The 23,180-nt window shown below is 47.9% G+C and overlaps 1 protein-coding gene across 1 annotated transcript; it reads right to left on the bottom strand.

Annotated features, from left to right (window-relative positions):
* Nucleotides 1–1,777: 1,777 nt before the first annotated feature.
* Nucleotides 1,778–21,791, bottom strand: MAPRE1 (microtubule associated protein RP/EB family member 1). The gene is made up of 7 exons (XM_058679427.1): nucleotides 21,649–21,791; nucleotides 16,490–16,613; nucleotides 10,049–10,194; nucleotides 8,299–8,506; nucleotides 6,891–7,012; nucleotides 3,883–4,035; nucleotides 1,778–2,521 (listed from the first exon to the last, which is right to left on the bottom strand). Exons 2-7 carry the CDS (start codon nucleotides 16,608–16,610, stop codon nucleotides 2,465–2,467), a joined length of 807 nt encoding a protein of 268 aa, XP_058535410.1. The 5' UTR covers nucleotides 16,611–16,613; nucleotides 21,649–21,791; the 3' UTR covers nucleotides 1,778–2,464.
* Between the last annotated feature and the right edge of the window lie 1,389 nt (nucleotides 21,792–23,180).

Consider the following 23,180-nt stretch of genomic DNA (forward strand, 5'->3'; position numbering starts at 1 on the left):
GATCCTAATGCTTGCAAGGTGAGAATTTAGAAACTGAGCTATCACACCAGGCCTTGACCTTACATCTATCTCCTTTATAAAAATTTGTTTATTTTTATTGGAAAGGTAGATTTACAGAGAATGAGAGACAAAGAGGAAAATCTTCCATCTACTGGTTCACTCCCCAAGTGGCCTCAACGCCAGAGTTGAGCCAATCCAAAGTCAGGAGCCAAGAGCTTCTGGGTCTCCCATGCCGGTGCAGGGTCCTGAGGCCTTGGGCCTCCTCCACTGCTTCCCCAGGCCACAAGCAGGGAGTTAGATTGGAAGTAGAGCAGCTGAGACATGAACCAGCACCCATATGGGATCCTGGCGGATGCAAGGTAAGGACTTCAGCCACTAGGCTACTATGCTGGGTCCGAACTTATTTATAAAGGCACAGAATTTTGTAAGGGGGGAAGGTGTTAGTTTTAGATTATTTTATAAATTGACACTATAAGCTGCCTTTGAAACACTTCTCGGGAAAAAAAAAAAAATCATCCCCCTCCAATCCCCAGGCCTGGTCACAAGTCAAGCATGACCCTGCTCTATTTAAGGAGGAAATTGCCCGAGAAGGCCTCCCAGCAGCCCTGCAAGCCCTGGACTTCTCAGGGAAATACACTAACAGTAAACAGCAGGAGGCCAGAGACATGTAATATGAATGAGGAAAAAAGGGAAAGGGCTTAGAAATGAACACATCTAAAAGACAGTGAGTGAGGGGTGTAAAAAGTTCAGCCCCAATTTAACAAAGCAGCACTCTGCACCACTGTCACTTGAACCCAGGGCAAGACAAACTTCAGAAGACTGGACACTCTTGAAATACAGAATTTTATTTAGAAACTGTTTAAAGTAGAAAAAAACCCTGTCAAGAAAGACCAGGTGGAAAATGGGTTCCCAATAAAATGGAATTTTAGGGAAACAAAAGTCTAAAAGGCCACAAAAGAGAAATAGCACCACTGTCAACTGAACAATGGCTAGTTACTTGCATTTTTTTGGCATTGTTAATCACTGAATCTGGGTTTTCCTCTGAATTCCACACAGAGCATGCATTACACAACAACTGTATCATAAAATAGCTGCTTTCTACACACGTTTTAGGACAAGCTACCACCAGAAACAAATCAATACAAACACATCAGGGGCTGGACAGTCTCAGGAGCGGGTCACATACATTACGCAGAATTCTGCCAAACAAAGGGATTGACCAGGCTGTTGGCAAAGCAAATGAGGGAGTTAGGGAATGAAAGATTTTAAATATTAATAATTAATTCAGACATGGTACTGCATCTTCTGCAAAGGAAAACTAACATTTAGTAACACACTAGTGAATTATATCTCCAAAGAGATTAGTGCACTGGCAAAGTATTCAGTTAACAGTGGAGAGCTGTGAACAGCAGATCCCGAAACACCCCAGCCCGAGGAAACGACGGCCTTCACTGCTCCCTCCCTTTGCCAGAGGTCCAGAAAGAATTTGCAGCACAATCACCCGCCTGCTGTGCTTCCAACGCTAAGCAGCAAACTTTAAGGAGCCAAAGAGGCATCCCCAGTGGAAAAGGGGAGGCATCCCCAGTGGAAAAGGGGAGCAGAGAAGAGGAACATGTTCAATGTAAACTTCAGACAGTATAACATGGGACATAACCCATTCAAATCCCAGAGACACGGGCGAGTCCCCTAGAGTAGCTGTTTGATTAAAAAAACTGGACACATCTCATTCCCTCAACACAATACACAGAAATTTCAGGAACAATTAGAAAAATCATCAAGAGAAATGCTCAGTGAAAATCGGGCTCTTCAACTCAACCAGCTCAGAGCGGAAGCACCCGTTATTCATCCAGGGCATAATGCCGCTTGCTATTCAGCAGGGATGCAATCAGTCAACGACACCAAACCACCTTTCAAACTCTCCTTGGGCCAAAGCCTTGGACTCTGAGGATTCAAGCAGCCCTGAAGGCCTGTGACAGCAGGTTCACGAGGTCCCAAGTTCTGACCCTTCGTTCCCAGACACAATGTCAAACACAGAAAACCTTCTATAAGGTTACCTTTGAGATTTTGAAATATGGAAGCATATTTTAAATACTCTTAAGGCATTTATTAAAATGTTCTCTGCCAAGATTTCACATTAGCTTAAAATTCAACTCAGTCTTTCCATCTGAGGTTCCCACCTCAGTGTTTTACATCCAGCATCGCGTGGTGAGAGCCCCAGTCAGCCTCTGTTCCCCAGGTGAACCAACTAGATGTTAATACTGTTCTGCTATAAGGTAAAAGCTCCTAGATCAAACTTATTGGAAAAGGAGTGAAACTTCTGCAAAGTGCACTTTTTAAGAAGAGGTACTTTTTGCTTATGAAAAGAAACCAGTGAGTCCTCTAAGGGTAATAAAAGGGCATATTTTACAGTTAAGCACATGATTTGGAGTGAAGAATTCGGATGTGGCTCTGCTGGTCCAGGTGGTTAGTATTCTTCCTGTTCTTCCTGCGGGCCGCCTTCATCAGGTATCACAAAGCCTTCCTGGTAGGGCGACAGGAGAGAGGAGAACTGTTACTGACAATGGAATTAACTCTCACATGAAGCAAAAACTGAACACCCTCAAATTTACCTTCAAAACTCACCTTCTGAGAGTGATATCTATGTACACCATCTTAATTTCATATCAAAAGTACACTTTAAATATCTGCAGTTTATTTATGTCAATTATACCTCAATAAATTTGCCTGAAAAAAGCATCCTTACACTCAAAAGTTCCTAGTAGCGTTTAAAGTTCAGAGTTCTATGCTCTCTCACAATAACAACCATCTAGCTGTACAGCATTCTTGCATCTATACATGCACAAAACACCCACAAGAGCAAAACAACCAAACATGAGCAGCATGGGAAAACCGCTCGTGAGACCAAGAGCAGATGGGTGGCTTCCATCTCTAGCTCACTCTAGAACCTCTCACAGCCACTGACTCCCAGGAAAACCAGGCTTCTCCTTCAACCCCTTTTTAACTAACTTCTCTTGGCTAATTTACTAAACATGATTCCCCCCAAAATACTCCAAGGCCAAGAACCCTCTGTCTACATTATCTAGCACAGAACAAGCCCTAAGGATTTACAGAACCATCGGTAACTTCTCAGCTATCCATTTTAATCCCCCATCCCCCGCCGCCAATTTCTCAAAGTACGTTAGAACAGTGAATAACATAACAGTCTTAATATTACCTTATGTTTAAATAGTGCTACATGTAACATACCATAAATCATTTGCAGCTTAGGCCTACAGATTTTGCAAGGCATACGAAAGAGGTAGGAATGCAAGCATAAACAATGAGCAACAACATACCAAAATCCTTACTCCATAGAAAAAATCAGCTAAGCTACCATGCCACGATTAGTATCAGCAGCTGTGGCTGCTCTTGCATGTATGGATCCAAATATACCTGATCACTAAGTACTTTGAAGGAATGGGAACAAGAAGCTTCCAAAGCAGCAAAGCTCCATCCTGGCAGCAGACAGGGGGAAAGGAGCACATGCCTGGTTTACCAGTCATGCCCGGGCCTGGATCAAACAGAGCACGACCTCAAGCCAGGCCAAAGGGTCTAAGACGTAAGGGTGAGGTGGGCAAGAGGGTGCTCCTGGCCAAGGGCATTTGGAAGCACGCATCACCTGCAAGTGGTCACAAACTACACAAGTTGGACAGACCTACAGCAGGAATTAAAGCTGGGCAGAGATGCCCCTGGCTGACTCTGAAGGGTCAAAGACAAAGTCTTCTGGCAGATGTTAACTAGAAAACAACAAGCATCAGCACAGTTGGCCAAAATCAGATAGATCAAACTTATTTCTTCTTAGGTAGCAAAATGGGAAAGAAATAGTTTCATGCCGACACATACGTCTGTAGCATACAGAATGTCCACAATCCTCTGCAAAACAGGGTCATTTTCCCCCTCGTTCTCCTGGCAAATCAATTCAATGTTTCTTAGCTTTCCGAAGTAGAAATCTCTCTCTTTCTCCAAGTCTTCGACGGTAAGTTTCAATACATTCACCTGTGCAAGACATTAAAAAGAATGATACACCTGGCACTAGTGCACCAGTAAGATCAACTTTCAACCCAAAAGTACATGTGGGTTCTACCTAAACTTCAATGTGGGCAAGTACCCCAGGAAAGGCCTGACTGCACCCTGAAATGCGCAGGAAATTCTCAGGACTGACAGGAGCTGAGACAGGTCAGTAGAACCAGAGAGCAGCCTCTGGGTCACTGTCAAGCTCAGTCCTTGCCCAGAGACGGGTCAGAGTCCAGGCAGAAATAAGGGAAACTGGTCTTCCAAGAGCTCCCACAATGAGCTACGACTCCCACAAAGAAACTACGAAGAAATAAACCTCAATGCTCAGGCCAGGACTTTAGCTAGGCCACAGCAATAAAGTCCTAATGGAGCTAGTGTTACGGCGTGCAAGTAAAGCTGCCACCAGTGACACCAAAATGTTATATGAACACCAATCTGAGACCCAGCCATGGCATTTTTTTTTAAGATTCATTTTTACTGGAAAGGCAGATCAGACTCATACAGAGAAGACAGAGAAGAAGATCTTCCACCCACTGCTTCACACTCCAAATGGTCGCAAAGCCAGAACCGAGCTGATCCAAAGCTGGGAACCAGGAGCTTCTTCAGGTTCTCCCACATAGCTGCAGTGTCCCAAGAACTAGGGTTAGCCTCTGCTGATTTCCCAGGCCATTATTAGAGAGCTGCATCCAAAGTGGAGCAGCCAGGACAAACAAGTACCCATAGGGGATGTCAGCACCACAGGGCAAAGGATTAGCATGCAGCACCACCACACTAGCCCCAACTATTCCACTTTTGACCCAACTCCTTGTTAATGCAAATGGGAGGGCAGTTCACTGCCCAAATGCTTGGGTCCCTGCCACTCATGTGACAAAGATGGAGTTTCAAGCCCTTGGCTTCGGCCTAACCCAGCACTGGTTGTTGCAGCTATTCAGAGAGTAATCAGCAAACACATGTCTAACTCTGCCTTTCAAGTAAATCAAGCCCTTAAAAACAAAAGTTTTGGGCCCAGCGCAATAGCTTAGTAGTTAAAGTCCTCGCCTTGAATGAGCCAGGGTCTCATATGGGCACCAGTTCTAATCCCGGCAGCTCTGCTTCCCATCCAGCTCCCTGCTTGTGGCCTGGGAAAGCAATAGAGGATGGCCCAAAGCCTTGGGACCCTGCATTCGTATGGGAGACCCAGAAGAGGCTCCTAGCTTTGAATCAGCTCAGCTCTGGTTGTCGCGGCCATTTGGGGAGTGAACCAGTAGATGGAAAATCTTCCTCTCTCTCTTCAAGAAAATAAATAAATCTTAAAAAAAAAAAAAAAAACTTGATTTTTAAAAAAGATTTATTTATTTTTATTGGAAAGGCAGATGTACAGAGAGGAGGAGAGACAGACAGAAAGATCGTCCCTCCGATGATTCACTCCCCAAGTGACGGCAACGGCTGGTGCTGAGCTGATCCGAAGCCAGGAGCCAGGAACTTCTTCCAGTTCTCCCACACGGGTGCAGGGTCCCAAGGCTTTGGGCCATCCTCGACTGCTTTCCCAGGCCACAAGCAGGGAGCTGGATGGGAAGTGGAGCAGCCAGGACATGAACTGGCACCCATATAGGATCCCGGCACATTCAAGGCAAGGACCTTAACCATTACACTATCACGCCGAGCCCTACAAAAGTTTTAATTTAGTAACTATCACGGTCCTTTGTGTACTTTAACCATGATGTATCGTAGCTGTAGTCTTCAAATCTATGAGACAATTAAATTCAATATAATTCATTAAATGGAAACTGCATGGCATAGCATGCAACATAAAGCCCTCACAGACATCTAGATTTATGAACTAGGGTCAAAAAACCGCATGAAAAATCCACTAAGAGAAGCAAAAGTGCAGCTACTGAGAACAATCTGCACAGCACGCATTCTGGGAGCCACAAGGCACCACAAAAGTCAATTCAATCCTCAGGGCTGTCATTGTGGCTTAGCAGGTAAAACTACCAATGATGCTGGCATATACCTATACAGACACCAGTTTGAGTTCAGGAAGCTCTACTTACTTCCAACCCAACTCCCTACTAACAGCCTGAGAAAGCACTGCAAGACGGCCCAAGAGCTCAAGCCCCTGCCATGAGGGAGTAACAGATGAAGTTTCTGGCTCTTAGCTTCAGACCAGCCCAGCTTCTTCCACTGCAATTATTTGGGGAGTGAATCAGCACATAGAAGACTAAGATAAAGATCTTGATATCCCACTCTAACTTTCTCAAATAAATAAATTCCAGGGGCCCGGGGATAGCCCAGTGGTTAAAGTCCTCACCTTGAACGCACCCGGATTCCATATGGGTGCTGGTTCTAATCCTAGCAGCTCTGTTTCCCATCCAGCTCCCTGCCTGTGGCCTGCAAAAGCAGTTGAGGACAGACCAAACCCTTGGGACCCTGCACCTGCTTGGGAGACCCAGAAGAGGCTCCAGGCTCCTGATTGGCTCAGCTCCGGCCAATGTGGTTACTTGGGGAGTGAATCATCGGATGGAAGATCTTCCTCTGTCTCTCCTCCTCTCTGTATATCTGCCTTTCCAATAAAAATAAACAAATCTTTAAAAAAATAAAATATAAAAACAAACAAAAAACCATAGGTATGCCTTTCTCTCAATCCCAGAAAACCTTCAAAGGGCTTCAGAAATTTGCAACACAGTTCTATTGTAAGGGGTGGTTTCCAGGTAGAAACAGGCTTTTGGCATTTCTGAACTTTCAACCTCCTATTCTGTTCTGGCACCTAAAGTGCTGAAGTGTCCCAAGGACTGCTTCGGGAACAGACAAGCCCGTCCTGGTCCCTGCAGCAATGCCTTTTCCCCAGAGCTGCTCACCTGCTGCATCAACTCAGCTGCTTCATCATCTCCATTGCCCACCCCGGGATTCTTGCGCACCACCCCTGCGCCAGCCTTAGGAGTTGCAGTAGTTCTCTGTGTTGAAATGGGCCTCTGTGACGCTGTAAGATGAGGAGAGACAAAAGGATTAACAAGAACACCAAACAAAACAAAAAATAAAAGGGAAAGCTGTGACCAATTACTCCCCACAGTTGATTAATCAAGAAAATCAATGCCAGCAAGCCCCAGCATGCAAGACAACATCCCCAAATCTCCTTCAAGTGTTTTTTATCCTAGCATTATGGTTAGGTACCAGTTCTAATCACCATCTTTCACGCGAGAGGTGAGCCCTTCAGCGAGGTGTTTTCTCCGCTGCACTGACTAGTGACAGGACTATCAGCTAAGAGAGACACAGTCATTCTAGTGCACAGATAGCCCAGTTTAACCTGACTCCCACCAAACACTCAAAGCCAAGTTAGGGCCCTCATGCTTCACCTCATACTTCAGCAGGACTAAAGTGGGAACAAGGCCCATAAAGCTGGCACAGCCTGCTCACACCACCCATCATTTCAAACCTGTCATTTCTGTCATCTGCAGATTTAACATTTATTAATTTGAAAGGCAGGCAGAGATTTATCATCCACTGCTTTTACTTTCCCAAATGCCACTGACAGCCAGGGCTGCCCAGGAAAGTGAACCAATGGATGCAAGATAATTCCTTCTCCCTGCTTTTCTTTTTTTCTTTTTTTTTTTCCCTTCTCACTGCTTTTCAACTATATATATGACCTTCCAAACACCCAGACTCTGTACCCCTTCACCCACAGTTCACAGGCCATTTCCTCCAGATGGCTCTCTTTAGTATGTATACCCTGAAGAGTAGGTGCTTCATTCAAGTACTATTCAACTGCTACCAGCATCTTAAATAAGGAATATGTAAATGACACCAGGGTGTGGCCAGCCAAGCCTCCATTTGCAGCGACAGCACCCCATATGGCCACCAACTCAACCCAGCTGCTCCACTTTCAATCCAACTTCCTGCTTACAACCAGGGGAAACAGCAGAAAACGGCTCTGGACCCCTGAACCTTTGCAGGAGATGCAGAAGAAGCTCCAAGCTCCTGACCCAGCTATTGTCACTGTGGGCATTTGGGGAGTGAACCAGCAGATGGAAGATCACTCCTCTAACTCCGCCTTTTTAGTAAAAATAAATCTTTTAAACACATATGAGATACACAGGGTTATCTGTGCAGTTCCCCATTCTAAACTGTATAAGAACAAAATGGGATTCTACTGAAGACCGCGAAGTATGCCTTTACAAACTTGTGGCTGAATGCCGAATGAACAATGAGCGACTCACTACCTGGAATGCTATTATTCGGAAAGGGTGTTTTGGGGTGGTTGTAGTTTACCTGCACCACCAGAACTGAGAGGTTTCTTCGGTTTGTTCAGAGCTGGAGCGACAAGTGAGGGAGCCACAGCAGTTTCTTGACCTTGCCTGGCAGCCACAGGGTCATAGTCTTTTCCATCATAGTTTGCATCAAAAAACTTCTTGAACCACTGAACAAATTCAAAATTGTCTTGAAATTTTCCTTTTACTAATTTGTCCACAGGAATTATCTATAGAGAAAAACCAAGACCTTTTAGCTCAAAGGGAGAAGTTTCTGGCAAGCACAAATCTGCACACATCAAATTGGTATTAAGCTCTACCAATAGGAAAAAACTGATACTTCAGAGAACTTAGCCACCAAAGTCTGACATTTACACAAGTTTTCTCCATTGTGCCTTCAACAGAGTGCCTACTCTCACCAGACCCAGCGGGTCTCCCTGACAGGTGGCAGGGGCCTACATACTTGGGACTTAGCAGCTGTGTATGATACTACATGTCATATGTAAACCAGTTGATGTCCCAGCAGCTCCACTTCTGCTCCAGCTCCCTGCTAACGCACCTGGGAAAAGCAGCAAAGTATGGCCCAAATTCTTGAGCCCTGCCAATCAGACAGGAGACCCAACTCAAGTTCCTGGTTTCAGCCTGGCAATCACAGCCATTTTGGGGAGTGAATCAACTACTGATGGCCATCTGAAGTACAAACCAACAGAGGGATGCATGTGTGCTTACCTGTGTGTCTACAGCTTTCAAACAGATAAAACCAAAAGTTAAACTATGTCTGGAAACTCAATGATATTCATAATACAAACACTAATTTTACATATCATATAGAGACAAAATTAAAGTTAAACCAATTTCAAAATACATAAAATCCAGACACAGCAGCATGATAATTAGGAAGTGTTACAAGCTTTATAAAAAAAACAGTATCTCCCGAAAAAAAGCTTTGAAGGATAACCCTTCTAATTGGGGAGCAGCAAGAGGAGAATCTCCTTGCTTAATCCTACTATCTGATACAACAGAAGCACTTGTGCTCACGGAGCTGGTGACTCTTTCTGGTACCTTCAAATAAACAAGGAAGTTCCGCAGCACCCAGAGGGATCCTTCCTGCACCCTGTTACACAAAGTTCACCTCCATTAAACCACTTAGTCTACATGATAAGACAATTAAATCTCAGAAAAATAAATCATTACATCTGATTTATTTTTCCCAGTTGCTAATTTCACTTATGGTTAAGTAAGAAGATGGCAAGGATAGTCAGGATAAAAGGGAAGAATTCTCCTTACAGGGAATTCTATTTAACAGGAGAAAAGATAACTGTATAACTTAAGAAAATATCCAAAGTCATGAAAATCTAAATCCTCAGTAACTATCTAAAGATTGTTAAGAAACATTAACTTAAACCTAAATAAGGGCCCGGCGGCGTGGCCTAGCGGCTAAAGTTCTCGCCTTGAAAGCCCCGGGATCCCATATGGGCACCGGTTCTAATCCCGGCAGCTCCACTTCCCATCCAGCTCCCTGCTTGTGGCCTGGGAAAGCAGTTGAGGACGGCCCAATGCATTGGGACCCTGCACCTGCGTGGGAGACCCGGAACAGGTTCCAGGTTCCCGGCTTCCGATCGGCGCGCACCGTCCCGTTGCGGCTCACTTGGGGAGTGAAACATCGGATGGAAGATCTTCCTCTCTGTCTCTCCTCCTCTGTGTATATCTGGCTATAATAAAATGAATAAATCTTTAAAAAAAAAAAAAAAACCTAAATAAAACGTACTTACTTTGTCTACACCCATTCTCTTAAAACCTGCTTGTAGTATTTTGAAGTTCTGGATGTATTCGTGTTCTAGCTTAGCTTGGAATTTCACTTTCTTCAAGGCAATGGAGCCAGGGAACAACATGTCCATAAACTGACAGTACGCAGCCCCTGAAGGAACACAACAGAACAATATGACAAACACTAGACATCGAATGCTACTACTGTAGCAGAATGAGGAACTTTTTCCCAGATTCACTTAACCCAAAAACACCTTTTTAATTTTTCAAAAGATTTACTTTTATTGTAAAGGCAAATTTACAGAGGAGATAGAAAGATCTTCCGTCCACTGGTTCACACCCCAAGTAGCCCCAACAGCCGAGCTGAGCCAATCCAAAGCCAGGAGCCAGGAGATTCCTCTGGGTCTCTCACATGAGCACGGAGTCCCAAGGCTTTGGGCTGTCCTCGACTGCTTTCCCAGGCCACAAGCAGGGAGCTGGATGGGAAGTGGAGCTGCTGGGATTAGAACTGGCGCCCAAATGGAATCCCAGTGGGTGCAAGGCGAGAACTTTAGCCACTAGTCTCCCACGTTAGGCCCTGCTATCCATGTGGGAGACTTGGACTGTATTCCTGGCCTCTGGCTTCAGCTTGGCCCAGCCCTGGCTTAACAGTCATGTGGGGAGTCAACAAATTACACATCTCTCCACTTCTCCCTCCCTCTCTGGTAACGCTACGTTTCAAATACATCAATAAATCTTAAAAAAAAAAAAAAAAAAAAAAAAAGCAAGACAGTACCATGCAGCCTATATGTTATTTATTATAACAGGATGTAGGAGTAACCAGACTAGAAACAAACTAAATTCTAAATGCCCACAAATTGGGGGTTGACAGAAATTTATAATATATAGAAAATAGGGAAAAGGAGCAGATATTTCACACAGCTTTGTAACACCACTTCACTTCAAATACTACATCACCTATCAGAGTGCCTGATACAAGTCCTGGCCCTGCTCCCCAGCACAGCTTACTGCAGATACGTACTCCCTGGAAGACAGCAGGTATGTGGGAAATGCTGCTGAATTCCCAGTTTTTGGCTTCAGCCTGGCCCAGTCCTACCTGCTGCAAGCATTTGGACACAATAAACTAACCCATGGGAGGTTTCTGTCTCCACCTTTTAAATAAATAACACTAATATCTTGCACATACACAGAGAACACACTCCAGAATCTCAGTGATTCAATTTCTACTGTTGAACTATTATGTTTAGCAGGGGAGACAAACGCACAGCCTGGGGTAGCGGATGCCTGGGCCTGTGTGACATTTATGCGCACACAGACTCAGGAGGCAGGTCAGCTGAAAATACCAGTGCTGCCTCAGGAAGAGGAACTGGTCAGTTAAAGCCAAGATGAAGAGGGGGACTTCACTGTTTATTATTTGATTCCTTCTAAATCTCAAACCATTTAGAAAATCAGTCATTCAAAAAATAAAAACTGGACTGGGGTTGTGGTACAACAGCTTAAGCTTCCACCTGGACACTGGCATCACATCTGGGACACCGATTTGAGCCCCAGCTGCTTAGGTAACCTACACGGCATTAGTGAGCAAACCAAGAAGGGGCTGGAACCCACACAGCTCTCAGTAGACACACAGACCTTGACAAGAGCCTCAGAAGCTGCTCTCAGGCCCCAAATGCACACTCCAAGAGGGCAAGCTGGAGGGAAGAGCAGAGGGGCTGGGCGGGGCGGGTAAAGGGAGCAGCCTGAGAGCCCAGCAGCAGCGTGAGGAGAGCATGCAGCCTGAGTAACAGTGACAGTGCCTGACAGAAAGCCAGTGCTTCCTCAGGGACACATCGTCTGGACATCATTCTGTTCAGTCTTGTCCCGGAAAGCGAGACCCACTTTTCAAAATATCAATGTGAAACATGGTGCAAGCACACTCGTAGAGAGGTCCTACACAGCTTCCAAGAGGACTAATTATGAATGAATAAAGTCTGTTTACACATCACAGTTAGGCACCTTCACTTACCACTATCGAGAGGGTAGAGGCATTTAATGCAAAAAAGTGGGAGACACTGATTATACCTAAAATACTTCCAAATTTTACAGTGAAATATTATAAATGTAATTTATATTTGTCTTTCAAATTAATCTTGAAAAGAGCTAGCAGTGTGATGGCTCAACTAGCTAATCCTCTAGCTCCAAGCACTGGGATCCCATATGGGTGCCAGTTCATGACCCAGCTGCTCCACCTGCCATCCAGCTGCCTGCTTGTGACCTAGGAAAGCAGTAGAAGGTTCAAAGTCTTGGGCCCTGTCTCTGTGTGGGGGATCCAGAAGCAGCTCCTGACTTCAGACTGGCTCAGCTCTGGCCATTGTGGCCACTTGAGGAGTGAACCAAACGATGGAAGATCTTGCTCTGTTTCTCCTTCTCTTCGAAAATCTAACTTCCCAATAAAAATAAATAAATCTCAAAAAAAAAAAAAAAAAAATTTGAGGGAAGCACAAACCAAAGGCTGACAACTTGTGTCCATGACTAGCAAAGAAATTCACATTTAACAACGTCTTGGGTGCCCTTCATCTTTTTTTTTTAAGAGTTATTTTATTGTTATTGCAAAAGTCAGATATACAGAGAGGAGGAGAGACAGAGAGGAAGATCTTCTGTCCAATGATTCACTCCCCAAGTGACAGCAATGGCCAGTGCTGTGTCAGTCCAAAGCCAGGAGCCAGGAACTTCCTCCAGGTCTCCCACATGGGCACAGGGTCCCAAGGCTTTGGACCGTCCTCGACTGCTTTCCCAGGCCACAAGCAGGGAGCTGGATGGGAAGTGGAGCTGCCAGGATTAGAACCTGCAACCATATGGGATCCCGGGGCGCTCAAGGTGAGGACTTTAGCTGCTAGGCTACGCCGCCAGCCTGGTGCCCTTCATCTTTACCACAGCCTCCTGATACGATCTGTAAAACTGAGTAAAGGGCTGGCATTGTGGTAGAGCTAATTAAGCCTCCACCTGCAACACTGGCACCCCTAAGGGCTCTGGTTCAAGTGCCAGCCACACAATTTTCAATCCGGCTTCCTGCTTAAGCATCCAAGAGAACAGCAAGCGTTTGGGCTCCTGTAATCCTATGGAAACCCAAAAGAAACTGTGGGCTCCTGGCTTCAGCATGGTCCAGCCCCCATCACTGCGGCCATTTGGAAGTAAGTCAGCAGAGGAAGATCTCTGTCTCTCCTCCTGCTTTTTAAATACAGCTTAAAAAGAAATCTCACAGACAGGGAAGAGTTCTGTATCTGCCAGCACTCCACCACAATGGCATTGGAGTGGGCAGGCCTGGGGGACCTGACGTCAGGATTCCTTGGTAGCCTGCATCCCCAGGTGCCTCATTGCTGCATGGCCATGGGAGCAGGCAGAGGTCAGGGTACCTGAAGCCAGGATTCCAGGACCCAAAGGGCCTTGCAGGTCCTAAGGAGGTCATCATCCTGGCATGCCAGGAGCCTCAGGCCAGGGTTGGGGGGAGAGAGGTGTCTCATGATAGCCTCTGGCATCGCCCAGCAACCCAGGCTCTCAAGTCCAGTCAGCCTCAGGCACAAAAGGATCTCCAATCTCAGGGAGAACCCAGGTGGGGGGGCGTCTTGGCATCAGTGCGAATTGTGCATATTGCTGTGCCTCCTATGCTGAGTCATGAGCGGGGGGAAGAACATGCCCAGGCACATACTTATGAACCAGCTGAGGACCTCACATGCCTCTTTAACAGACAAAAGGCTAAGTGGGGCCTTTGTTCACTGTATCAACAACACAGCACTTAAAGGCAGCTATGCTTTTTTCTACCTCTTTTATTGATCTTCTCTGGAAACCACTATAGGTGGGAGAATTCCTTGGTAAGTTCCTCTATTATAATACTAGTAAATTCTGGTGTGGCATATGAAGCTCAGTCTAGAAGCTGACTGCTGACTTGCGAAGCAGGGAAAACCGTGAGGTGACTGATGGAGTCTGTCACCCTTACTCCAACAGTCATGTGTTCACTGTAAAGGAAAATGACCTGCACTCAAGAAATAAGTTTGGGACCCGGCGGCGTGGCCTAGCAGCTAAAGTCCTTGCCCTGAATGCACCCGGGATCCCATATGGGCGCCGGTTCTAATCCTGGCGACCCTGATTCCCATCCAGCTTCCTGCTTGTGGCCTGGGAAAGCAGTCGAGGACGGCCCAATGCATTGGGACCCTGTGCCCATGTGGGAGACCTGGAAGTTCCAGGCTCCTGGCTTTGGATTTACACAGCACTGGCCGCCGCCATGACTTGGAGAGTGAATCATCGGACAGAAGATCTTTCTGTCTCTCCTCCTCTCCATATATCTGACTTTCTAATAAAAATAAATAACTGTTGAAAGAAAAAAAGAGAGAAAGAAAGAAAGAAAAAAAGAGAGAGAGAGAAAGAAAAAAAGAGAGAAAAGGAAAGAAAAGAAACAAGGGAGGGAAGGAAAGAAAGAAAAGAAAAGAAGAGAAGGAGGGAGGGAGGGAGGGAGGGAAAGGAAAGGAAAGAAAGTTAGTTCGGGCCCAGCACAGTAACCTAGTGGCTAAAGTCCTCACGTTGCATGCGCTGGGATCCATACCGGAACCAGTTCATGTGCCGGTAGCTCTACTTCCCCCTTCTAGCTCCCTGCTTGAGATCAAGAAAAGTAGCTGAGGAAGATTCAAAGTCCTGGGGATCCACACCCATGTGGGAGATCTGGAAGAACCTCCTGGCTCCTAGCTTTGGATCCACTCGGCTCTGGATGTTGCAGCCACTTGGAGAGAGAACCAACAGATGGAAGATCTTTGTCTCTCCTCTCTGTAAATATGACTTTTTTTTAAAGATTTATTTATTTTTATTGCAAAATCAGATATACAGAGAGGAGAGACAGAGCACCAATCAGAAGCCAGGAGCCTGGAACTTCCTTCAGGTCTCCCATGCGGGTGGCAGGGTCCCAAGGCTTTGGGCCGTCCTCGACTGCTTTCCCAGGCCACAAGCAGGAGGCTGGATGGGAAATGGAGCTGCCGGGATTAGAACCAGCGCCCATATGGGATCCCAGGGTGTTCAATGCAATGACTTTAGCTGCTAGGCCACGCCGCCAGGCCCTAAATCTGACTTTCTAATAAAAATAAATAAACCTTGAAAAAATGTTAAAAAAAAAAAAATGTGGCCTGGCGCATAGCCACAAGGGAGACTTACAAGAAGCTTCAGGCTCCTGGATTCAAAGCAGCCCAGTTCAATGACCGCTGGCATTACTAGGGTAGGCAGAGGGTTCTAGATCCCACAGACAAGACTGTAGGCGGTGTAGTATTTGCTTCCCACCACTTTTCTGACACAGCCCTGACCTCACCTCCTATCTCTGGCAGATCTGGCCTAGACAACTCAGACATGCTGCTCCCCACGTCAGGACTCGGGCACAATCAGCAGGATTGTCAAAGAGGAAGTATAACATGCTTATGGGGGATAATTATCAACAGCCTGTAGCTTCTACACTTTGATCTGGTAATTCTATTTCTAGCAATCACTGAGGAAAGAAGCAATTAAGAGTTATTTAAAGAATACATAATCTAGCCATGACGAATAATGAAAAAATTAGAAACAATCTGAATGCCTAACATTTAGGACGGGATTAAATAACTCCAGCAAATCCAGCAAAAAAAATACTATATAGCCATTCAAAGTAATTTTCCAAGTTACTGACCCTGGAGAATATACAAAGAATCAGTGTGCGTGCGCGCGCGCGCGCGCGCGCGCGCACACACACACACACACACACACACACACACACACACACACCCTGGAAAGGCGACGGCGTGGGGGATGGAATCAAAACAGCCCCTGCAGTGCGTGCATTTGTGGAGGGAATCAACAGATACCACTCTCCCCCTTTCTTCTTCTAAATGGATGAAGTGGCTCTGGCTTGGTCTGACTCTGCTCTTGTGCTTCCTGCAAGTGAGAACTGCACTAATCAGGGCAGGGATCCGGCTGAGCAGTTCCTGTACTCCTTAGGACGCCACAGCCAATGCCAGAGTCTGCTCATGTCCCGCTAACTGCAGCTTGTGCCACCTCAGGGGAGAACTAGATTGAATTCCCAACTCCCAGGTTAGGTCCCCTCACTACCACAGCATTTGGAGAATAAATCGGTATACAAGCACACGCTATCTCACTGCTACTGAAACAAAACTAAACAAATGCCACTGAAGACTATTAAAACCATAGTATAACTGTTGCCCTCAAATAAAACACATGAGATGAGGAAGTGTGGGCTGCAGACCCACAAAATGGTATTTGCCACAGGAGTCACATGGGCCAGAAGCACACCCTTGCTGGGCAGTTCCTGTTCCAAGTGGCAGCAAGACTGAGGGAACAGTCAGGCAGCCATGGGCCTCTTTGGAGCTCAGCAGCCCTCCCTCCACTTCGGAAGGACCTGCAGGCTTTCCCAGAAAAGCTGGCTTGGGGATTTCTCTTACCTGAGCACAACTGTTCAATCTTGGTCAGATTCAGTTGCAGAGACTCATTGATCCAGGCCAGCATGTCATGTCGACTTAGGTTATCACTGGTGACCGACGTCGAGTATACGTTCACCGCCATCTTCTGCAACATGTAAGGAATAGAAGAAGGCTCGTGTCAGAGAAGGAAACAGGTATGAGCAGGTGTGCCCCGAAAACCCACATGAGCAAACTTACAAAAACACTTTTTTTTGGTTTAGTTTTTAAAAGGTATGAAAGACAGGGTGACAGATCTTCCATTTACTGGTTTACTCCCCAATGGCTTCAACAGCTGGGGCTGATCCAGGAACCTAGAACTCCATCCAGCTCCTCCATGTGGGTGGCAGGGTTCCAAAAACCTGGGCCATCCTCTATTGCTTTCCTAGGCCTTCACCAGGGGTCTGGATGGGAAGTGGAACAGCCAGAACTTAAACTGGTGCCTACAGAGGATGCCAGCACTACAGGCATAGCTCAACCCATTGTGCCATAATGCCACCTCCAAAGTACTCCATTTACATCTCCTATTCCTCCTTGAGACCAAGCCCAAGACACAGGATTTCGCCACAAGCTTATACTTCCACAGAAAAATGTGACCTGAAATGAACTGCTTGATGCCAGTAGGCCCAAAACTTAAGCTCAACCTCAACCTAAATCTTTTTTTGAATACATATACTTAAAAGCCAAAGCTCCAAATGGCTGCAACCATTGGCACTGGGATAGGCCAAAGCCAGAGGCTTACCTGGATCTCCAGGAGGGTAACAGGAGCCCAAAGGACTCAGGCCACATTCCACTGCTTTCCCATGTGCTAGCAGAGAGCTGGACTGAGAACGGAGCAGCCAGGACACTAACTGGCACACATATGGGATGCTGGCATGGCAGGAGGTGGTTTAACCACTTACACAATCATGGACCATTTGGAATTTGAGTGATACAAGTTTTTTTTTTTTTTTTTTTTTTTGGTTTTGATATAAAATTTTAAACTACAAGAGGCACAAAGTAAATGGATAAGGGGCCAGTGTTGTGAGTGAAGCCACCCCACCACCTACAGTGTCCTATGGGTGCTGGGTCAAGTTCCAGCTGCTCCACTTCTGATCTGACTCCCTGTTCATGTGTCTGGGAAAGCAGTAGAGGGTGGCTCAACTCTCTGGGCCCCTGCACCCATAAGAGAGACAGAAGAAGCTCCTGGCTTCAGCCTGGCCCACCCCAGCTATTGGGGCCATTTTACAGTTTATGAAGAAAGACCATGGAGACTGACTGCCCAGTTCCATCAACACTCTCTCGCTCCCCAAGAATATGCTGCCCCCTCACCTTTCTGTCAGGCTTTCAAATTCAATAATTGTACAGCAACAAATTTCGTTTAAAATGTTAGTAAATGGGCCCAGCATGATAACCTAACAGCTAAATCCTTGCCTTGCATCTGCCAGGATCCCATACAGGTGCCAGTTTAAGTCCCGGCAACTCCATTCCCCACCTAGCTCCCTGCTTGTGGTTTGGGAAAGAAACAGAAGACAGTCCAAGTCCTTGGGACCCTGCACCAGCGTGGCAGACCCAGAAGAAGCTCCTAGCTCCTGGCTTTGGACCAGCTCAGCACCAGCCATTGCAGCCACTTGGGGAGTGAACCAGTTAATGGAAGATCTTTCTGTGTCTCCTTCTCTCTTTAAGTCCTAACAACAACAACAAAAATAGATAAATAAAATGTTAGTAAACGTGGTGCCACTGTCCGTATCAGTTTAGTCACTCTCACAAACACCGACTTCTGCCACTTGCTGGGCACTCTCTAGGACTAGGAATGAGAAGGAAGGAGTATGGTACGTGACCACAGGGAATTCACACTGCAGCAATGAGAAGCCCGACACCCACCCAACACACCAATATCACTTCACCTCTCAACTCAGCTGGAGGTTGGGCAACGAGATCAGATATCCGAACATAGCAGCCCCATGGAGAGCTGCCGCAGGATGCTACCCCAGTGAGCAAGAACTGCAGCACTGAGGTAGGAAAGGAGGCTGGGGGTGGACGGCAGATCCTGTGAGGCTCTGAAGACCACCGTGAGTAGTTCAGCAATTGTCCTGCTAATGGCTCCATTATAGGGCTTTATGCAGCACAGAATTTCATGACCACTGAAGTTTGGTAAAAATGTCTGTCCAGATAGCAGGCCAGGACGGCTCAAATAATGTGAGATCAAGGGCAAGCTAAACCAAGTCCAAATGGAATCCCCGCTCACTCACCAAGAGGACAGACTCCACAGCACTCGCTATCATGTGATCATGACACAACTTGCCTCATTCCAGGAGACACCAACATTACCGTGACTCCAGGGCCTCTGCTTCCTTGAGGCACTACACTCATTCCCTCCACCGAGTGACCAGGGTGTAAGCTAGCTTCCCAGCATCCAGCTCTGGCACTTAGCTGCTGCCAGCCTGTGAGTTGTCCAGAATTTGAAAGACAGATCCAGGGCTGATGCCATAGTATTTGTTAAGCCTCTTCCGCAGATACCGGCAACCTATATATATATATATATCACCATATATAGGTATCTGTTCAAGTACCCGCTGTGCCACTTCCGATCCAACTCCCTATTAATGCACTTGGGAAAACAGTAGCAGATGGCACAAGTCGTCGGGCCCTTGAACCCACGCAGGATACCCAGAGGAAGCTCCAGGCTCCTGGCTCTGGACCAGCCCAGGTCCAACCACTGTGGTCATTTGCAGAGTGAACCAAACAGGAAGAGCTCTCTCCTTGCTCTGTAACTGCCTTTCAAACAAAAATAAGTGTTCTTAAAAAGAAAAACAGAGATCCACCCACTGGATCTCCTTTTTATGAAGTGTGACTGAGGACTACAAGTCAGTGACTTCTCACAACTCCATAGCTCTTGCCTCAGAGCCCTGCAGGGATGAGGTGTTCAGCAACTACTACCTGTTCAACACTCTTACATCCCCAACCTCAGCTATGTAAACAGCAACACAAGCTAGCTCCACTGGGGAGTTAATCCCGCTATCCTCAGAGCACTTCATTCAAACCCCTGTGGCAGGAATCACTACATTAGCTTGTACCTCTTATTTTCTGAATCACTCCCATCAAATTTGGGGAAAGAAGCAAAGACCTTCAGATTCCAAGCCAAGAAGATCTGGGTTTGAATATGATACTGTCCCTCAGCTGTGCAAGTTACTTGAACTTAATACACTTCAGTTACCTTACAAGTTAACACTATCGGGACAGGCGTTATAGCCTAGCAGCTACAGTCCTCACCTTGCATGCGCCAGGATCCCACATGGGCACAGATTCTAATCCCAGCAGCCCCGCTTCCCATCTAGCTCCCTGCTTGTGGCCTGAGAAAGCAGTAGAGGACAGCCCACAGCCTTGGGACCCTGTACCAGCGTGGGGGACCCGGAAGAGGCTCCAGGCTCCTGGCTTCAGATTAGCTCAGCTCCAGCCGTTGCTGCTGCTTTGGGAGTGAATCAGTGGATGGAAGATCTTTCTGTCTCTCCTCCTCTCTGTATATTTGACTTTCCAATAAAAATATTTTCTTAAAAAAAGAATGTAGGTGGAAATGAACAAAAAAATTAAAAAGCATGCTATGCGCAAATCATATTACCCAATAGCAGGGACAGACATGCAAACAACGTAGTCCCAGGCTGACCACTGTAATCCACCCTGGTGACACCCATCCATACATGGGCTGTCACATGTGTCACACAAAGTAAAGGCAACTGCTAAAGCCACGTGCAGCTCCCGACCACACCCCGGCTCAAGAAACGTTAATGCCCTTTCGTCATCAGGTAATTAAGAACTCTTTCATTAACCAACATTAATACCTGGTCCCATGCACTCAGAAAGCTCTGCAGCCACTAAATACGTGGGATCAGACACCCTGTGGAGACGCAATAAACTACTATTAATTGGCTCTCCCAGGCAGTCCAAGCAGAGCCTGGTTCTAGGAGCTCACCTGCCAGGGCTCAGCATAAGACCCACAACCACAGCACTTGGAAGAAAAACACCCTCTTCCTCTCTTCCTTCAACAGGTCTCCGTGCAGGTGTCCAAACTCTCTCCATGCCAGCACTGAAGGACACTAACACGTGCCAGACACTGCACGGAGGGCGCAGGGAAGCCTATGGCAGGGAGCCAAGGGAAGTACCTCCAGGAAAGACCAACCTCACGCTCTGGATCCCAACACCATCTTCTGCACAAAGCACCGGTGAGGATTCCAGGAGAACCAAGGCACAGTCCATCCTGCACACCCGACTGTGGAAGACCCTCCCAAGTGTCCCGCGGAGTCCCAGAGATGGTTCAGCCACTGGATGGCCAGCACATGACAAAGTCATCTCCCGCAGTCCCAGACTCCTCATTTGTAAGATCAAGATACTATCTCTTAAAGACAGTGTGACTATCAAATGACACAAAGCCACATCCAGCACTTTACACAATGCTCGACACCCAGCCAGTGCTCAACTAACAAAAGAGCTGCTGTCACGACGGCCCTGAGAGATCCCATCTAAGAGGTGGACGCCAGGTCAGGCAAAACGTCCCTCGAGGCGCCTCACCACCCCTCGGGGCAGCTGGGCAGTGAGGCCTAGAAAAGCGCTGTGCCCTCCCATAATCACACAAACCATCTCGTCCACGGATTCCTTCTCTCACCTCCCCACCATGCAGACTGCAAGCACACAGGCCTTACACCCAGGAACACGGCTAGCGCCTTGCCATGAGGCTGGCTGGAAGAGCTTGCCTCACGTTTCTCCGGGACACAGCACCAAGACCCTTCAAAATGGTCCCCATTCTGCAGACTCGGAAGCTGAGGCGCCCCCACCCCCACCACCCCACCTCATGGCCCCCCCCCGCGCACCCAGCAAGGCCTACCTCGCCCGCACAAACACACGCCCCTGCCCGAGCCCTTCCGCCGCACCGCTGCAGGTCCCACACACCTTCCGCGGCAGCCGCGGGGGCTTCCGGCCCGAGGCCGCGCCCACCCGCCCGAGCCGCGCGCGCGCCGGGTCACGGCCCCGCCCTGCCCCCCACCCGGCCCGACCGGCACCGCCGCGCGGAACGAACGGCCGCGGCCCGCGGGGAGCCTGCCCCGCCGAGGCCCAGCCCCCAGCCGCCGCCGCCGCCGCCGCCGCCGGCCCGCGACCGCCCGCCGACGCACCGCCTCTCGGCAGAACCGCGTCCGCTGCCCGCGCCCCGCTCCGGTTCCGTCTTCGTCTCGTTCAAACCGCCCGACCCCGCCCGCTCGCCCGCGCGATGACCTCACACGCTGCCCCCCGTGACGCGCCAACGTAAAGGCGCGTCACCGCCCGCCGGCTCCTTTTATAGCGAGAGACTCGCCCGCGCGCCTGAGGGGGCGGAGCCCAGCCGCTGATGGACAGCTAGAATCCCTGGGAGGCGGAGAGCCGAATACGGGAGCAACGAGAACATGTGGTCGGCGACAGCCAATGAGACCCCGCCTCGGGCCCGGTGCGACTCCGCCTAGAAGGCGGGATCCATTTACAAATGGGTCCAGGCAGCAGGCAGGAAGAAAAAGGCATGTTTTGCAATCAACTAGAGTATTTGTTAGGTGTGGGAAGTCTCCTCAGATAGGGCCGGTCTAGGGCATGTGAAGATAACCGAGAGGGTGCTGCCCACAGGATAACCGACCACGGCTACTTACCCCACAGAGACCCCCTTCTTCTCCGCCCTATCAGCAGCTGCTGCCCGCCCAGTTAGGTGCAAAACCTTAAAAACCCCAAGGCACAGCCCTCAAACCCCTTTGCCCTGTCACCTCTCAGACTGAAGGCTTCATTAAAACTTCAGATGCACCTGCAGTTGGTACCCGGTTTCTTGTTTCTGTACTAAGAACCCACCAAGGCCTCGTGGCTAGCATCCTTGGTGGCCACCCCGTCCTTGGGGTTGGGCACAGAGAAGATGGCTTAAGGTGTGTACATCCCTTGCTGGCGTCTACACTGTTCACTAGTTACCCATCTTCTTCTGCAGAGCCTGGAGAAACTAGACTGTTCTATAAACGTGAGGGCAGCAGCGGTAAACACAAGACACCATAGGAGACAATGGGCAAGGGAATAGGGGCAGGGGTGAGGTGTGGTCCAGCTGGACCACACTTCAGGTCAAGTGGACTGGACTTGCCTCAGCCGCAGTCTCCTTGAAGGCCACGGAGACGTAAGACAAATTGCCGTCTGGCCCCTCCTCCGCGTCCTCCTTGCTGATATGACCACACATGTAAAACTGACCTACTTTCACCCCTAGCTCCAGCCCTACTTTCCTTTTGTCCGTCAGATGGGCTCACAGGCCTCAGGATGGCTAGGGATGACTGAGAAGGCGAAAGGCTTTAGACTCAAGCTTGGTGGAAAGGAGCGGGAACCCTTAAGTTAAAGTTCCTAATTCAGGGCCCGATGGTGTGGCCTAGCAGCTAAAGTCCTCGCCTTGAACACACAGGGATCCCATATGGGCGCTGGTTCTAATCCCCGCAGCTCCACTTCCCATACAGCTCCCTGTTTGTGGTCTGGGAAAGCAGTCGAGGGTGGCCCAAAGCTTTGGGACCCTGCACCCGCGTGGGAGACCCGGAAGAGGTTCCTGGCTCCTGACTTTGGATTGTCTCTCCTCATCTCTGTATATCTTTATAACAGTAAAATAAAAATAAATCTTTAAAAAAAAAAAGTTCCTAATTCAGTCACATGGGGAAAACCC

This window comes from Ochotona princeps, chromosome 22 (assembly GCF_030435755.1).
Source record: "Ochotona princeps isolate mOchPri1 chromosome 22, mOchPri1.hap1, whole genome shotgun sequence".
Lineage (NCBI taxonomy): Eukaryota > Metazoa > Chordata > Mammalia > Lagomorpha > Ochotonidae > Ochotona > Ochotona princeps.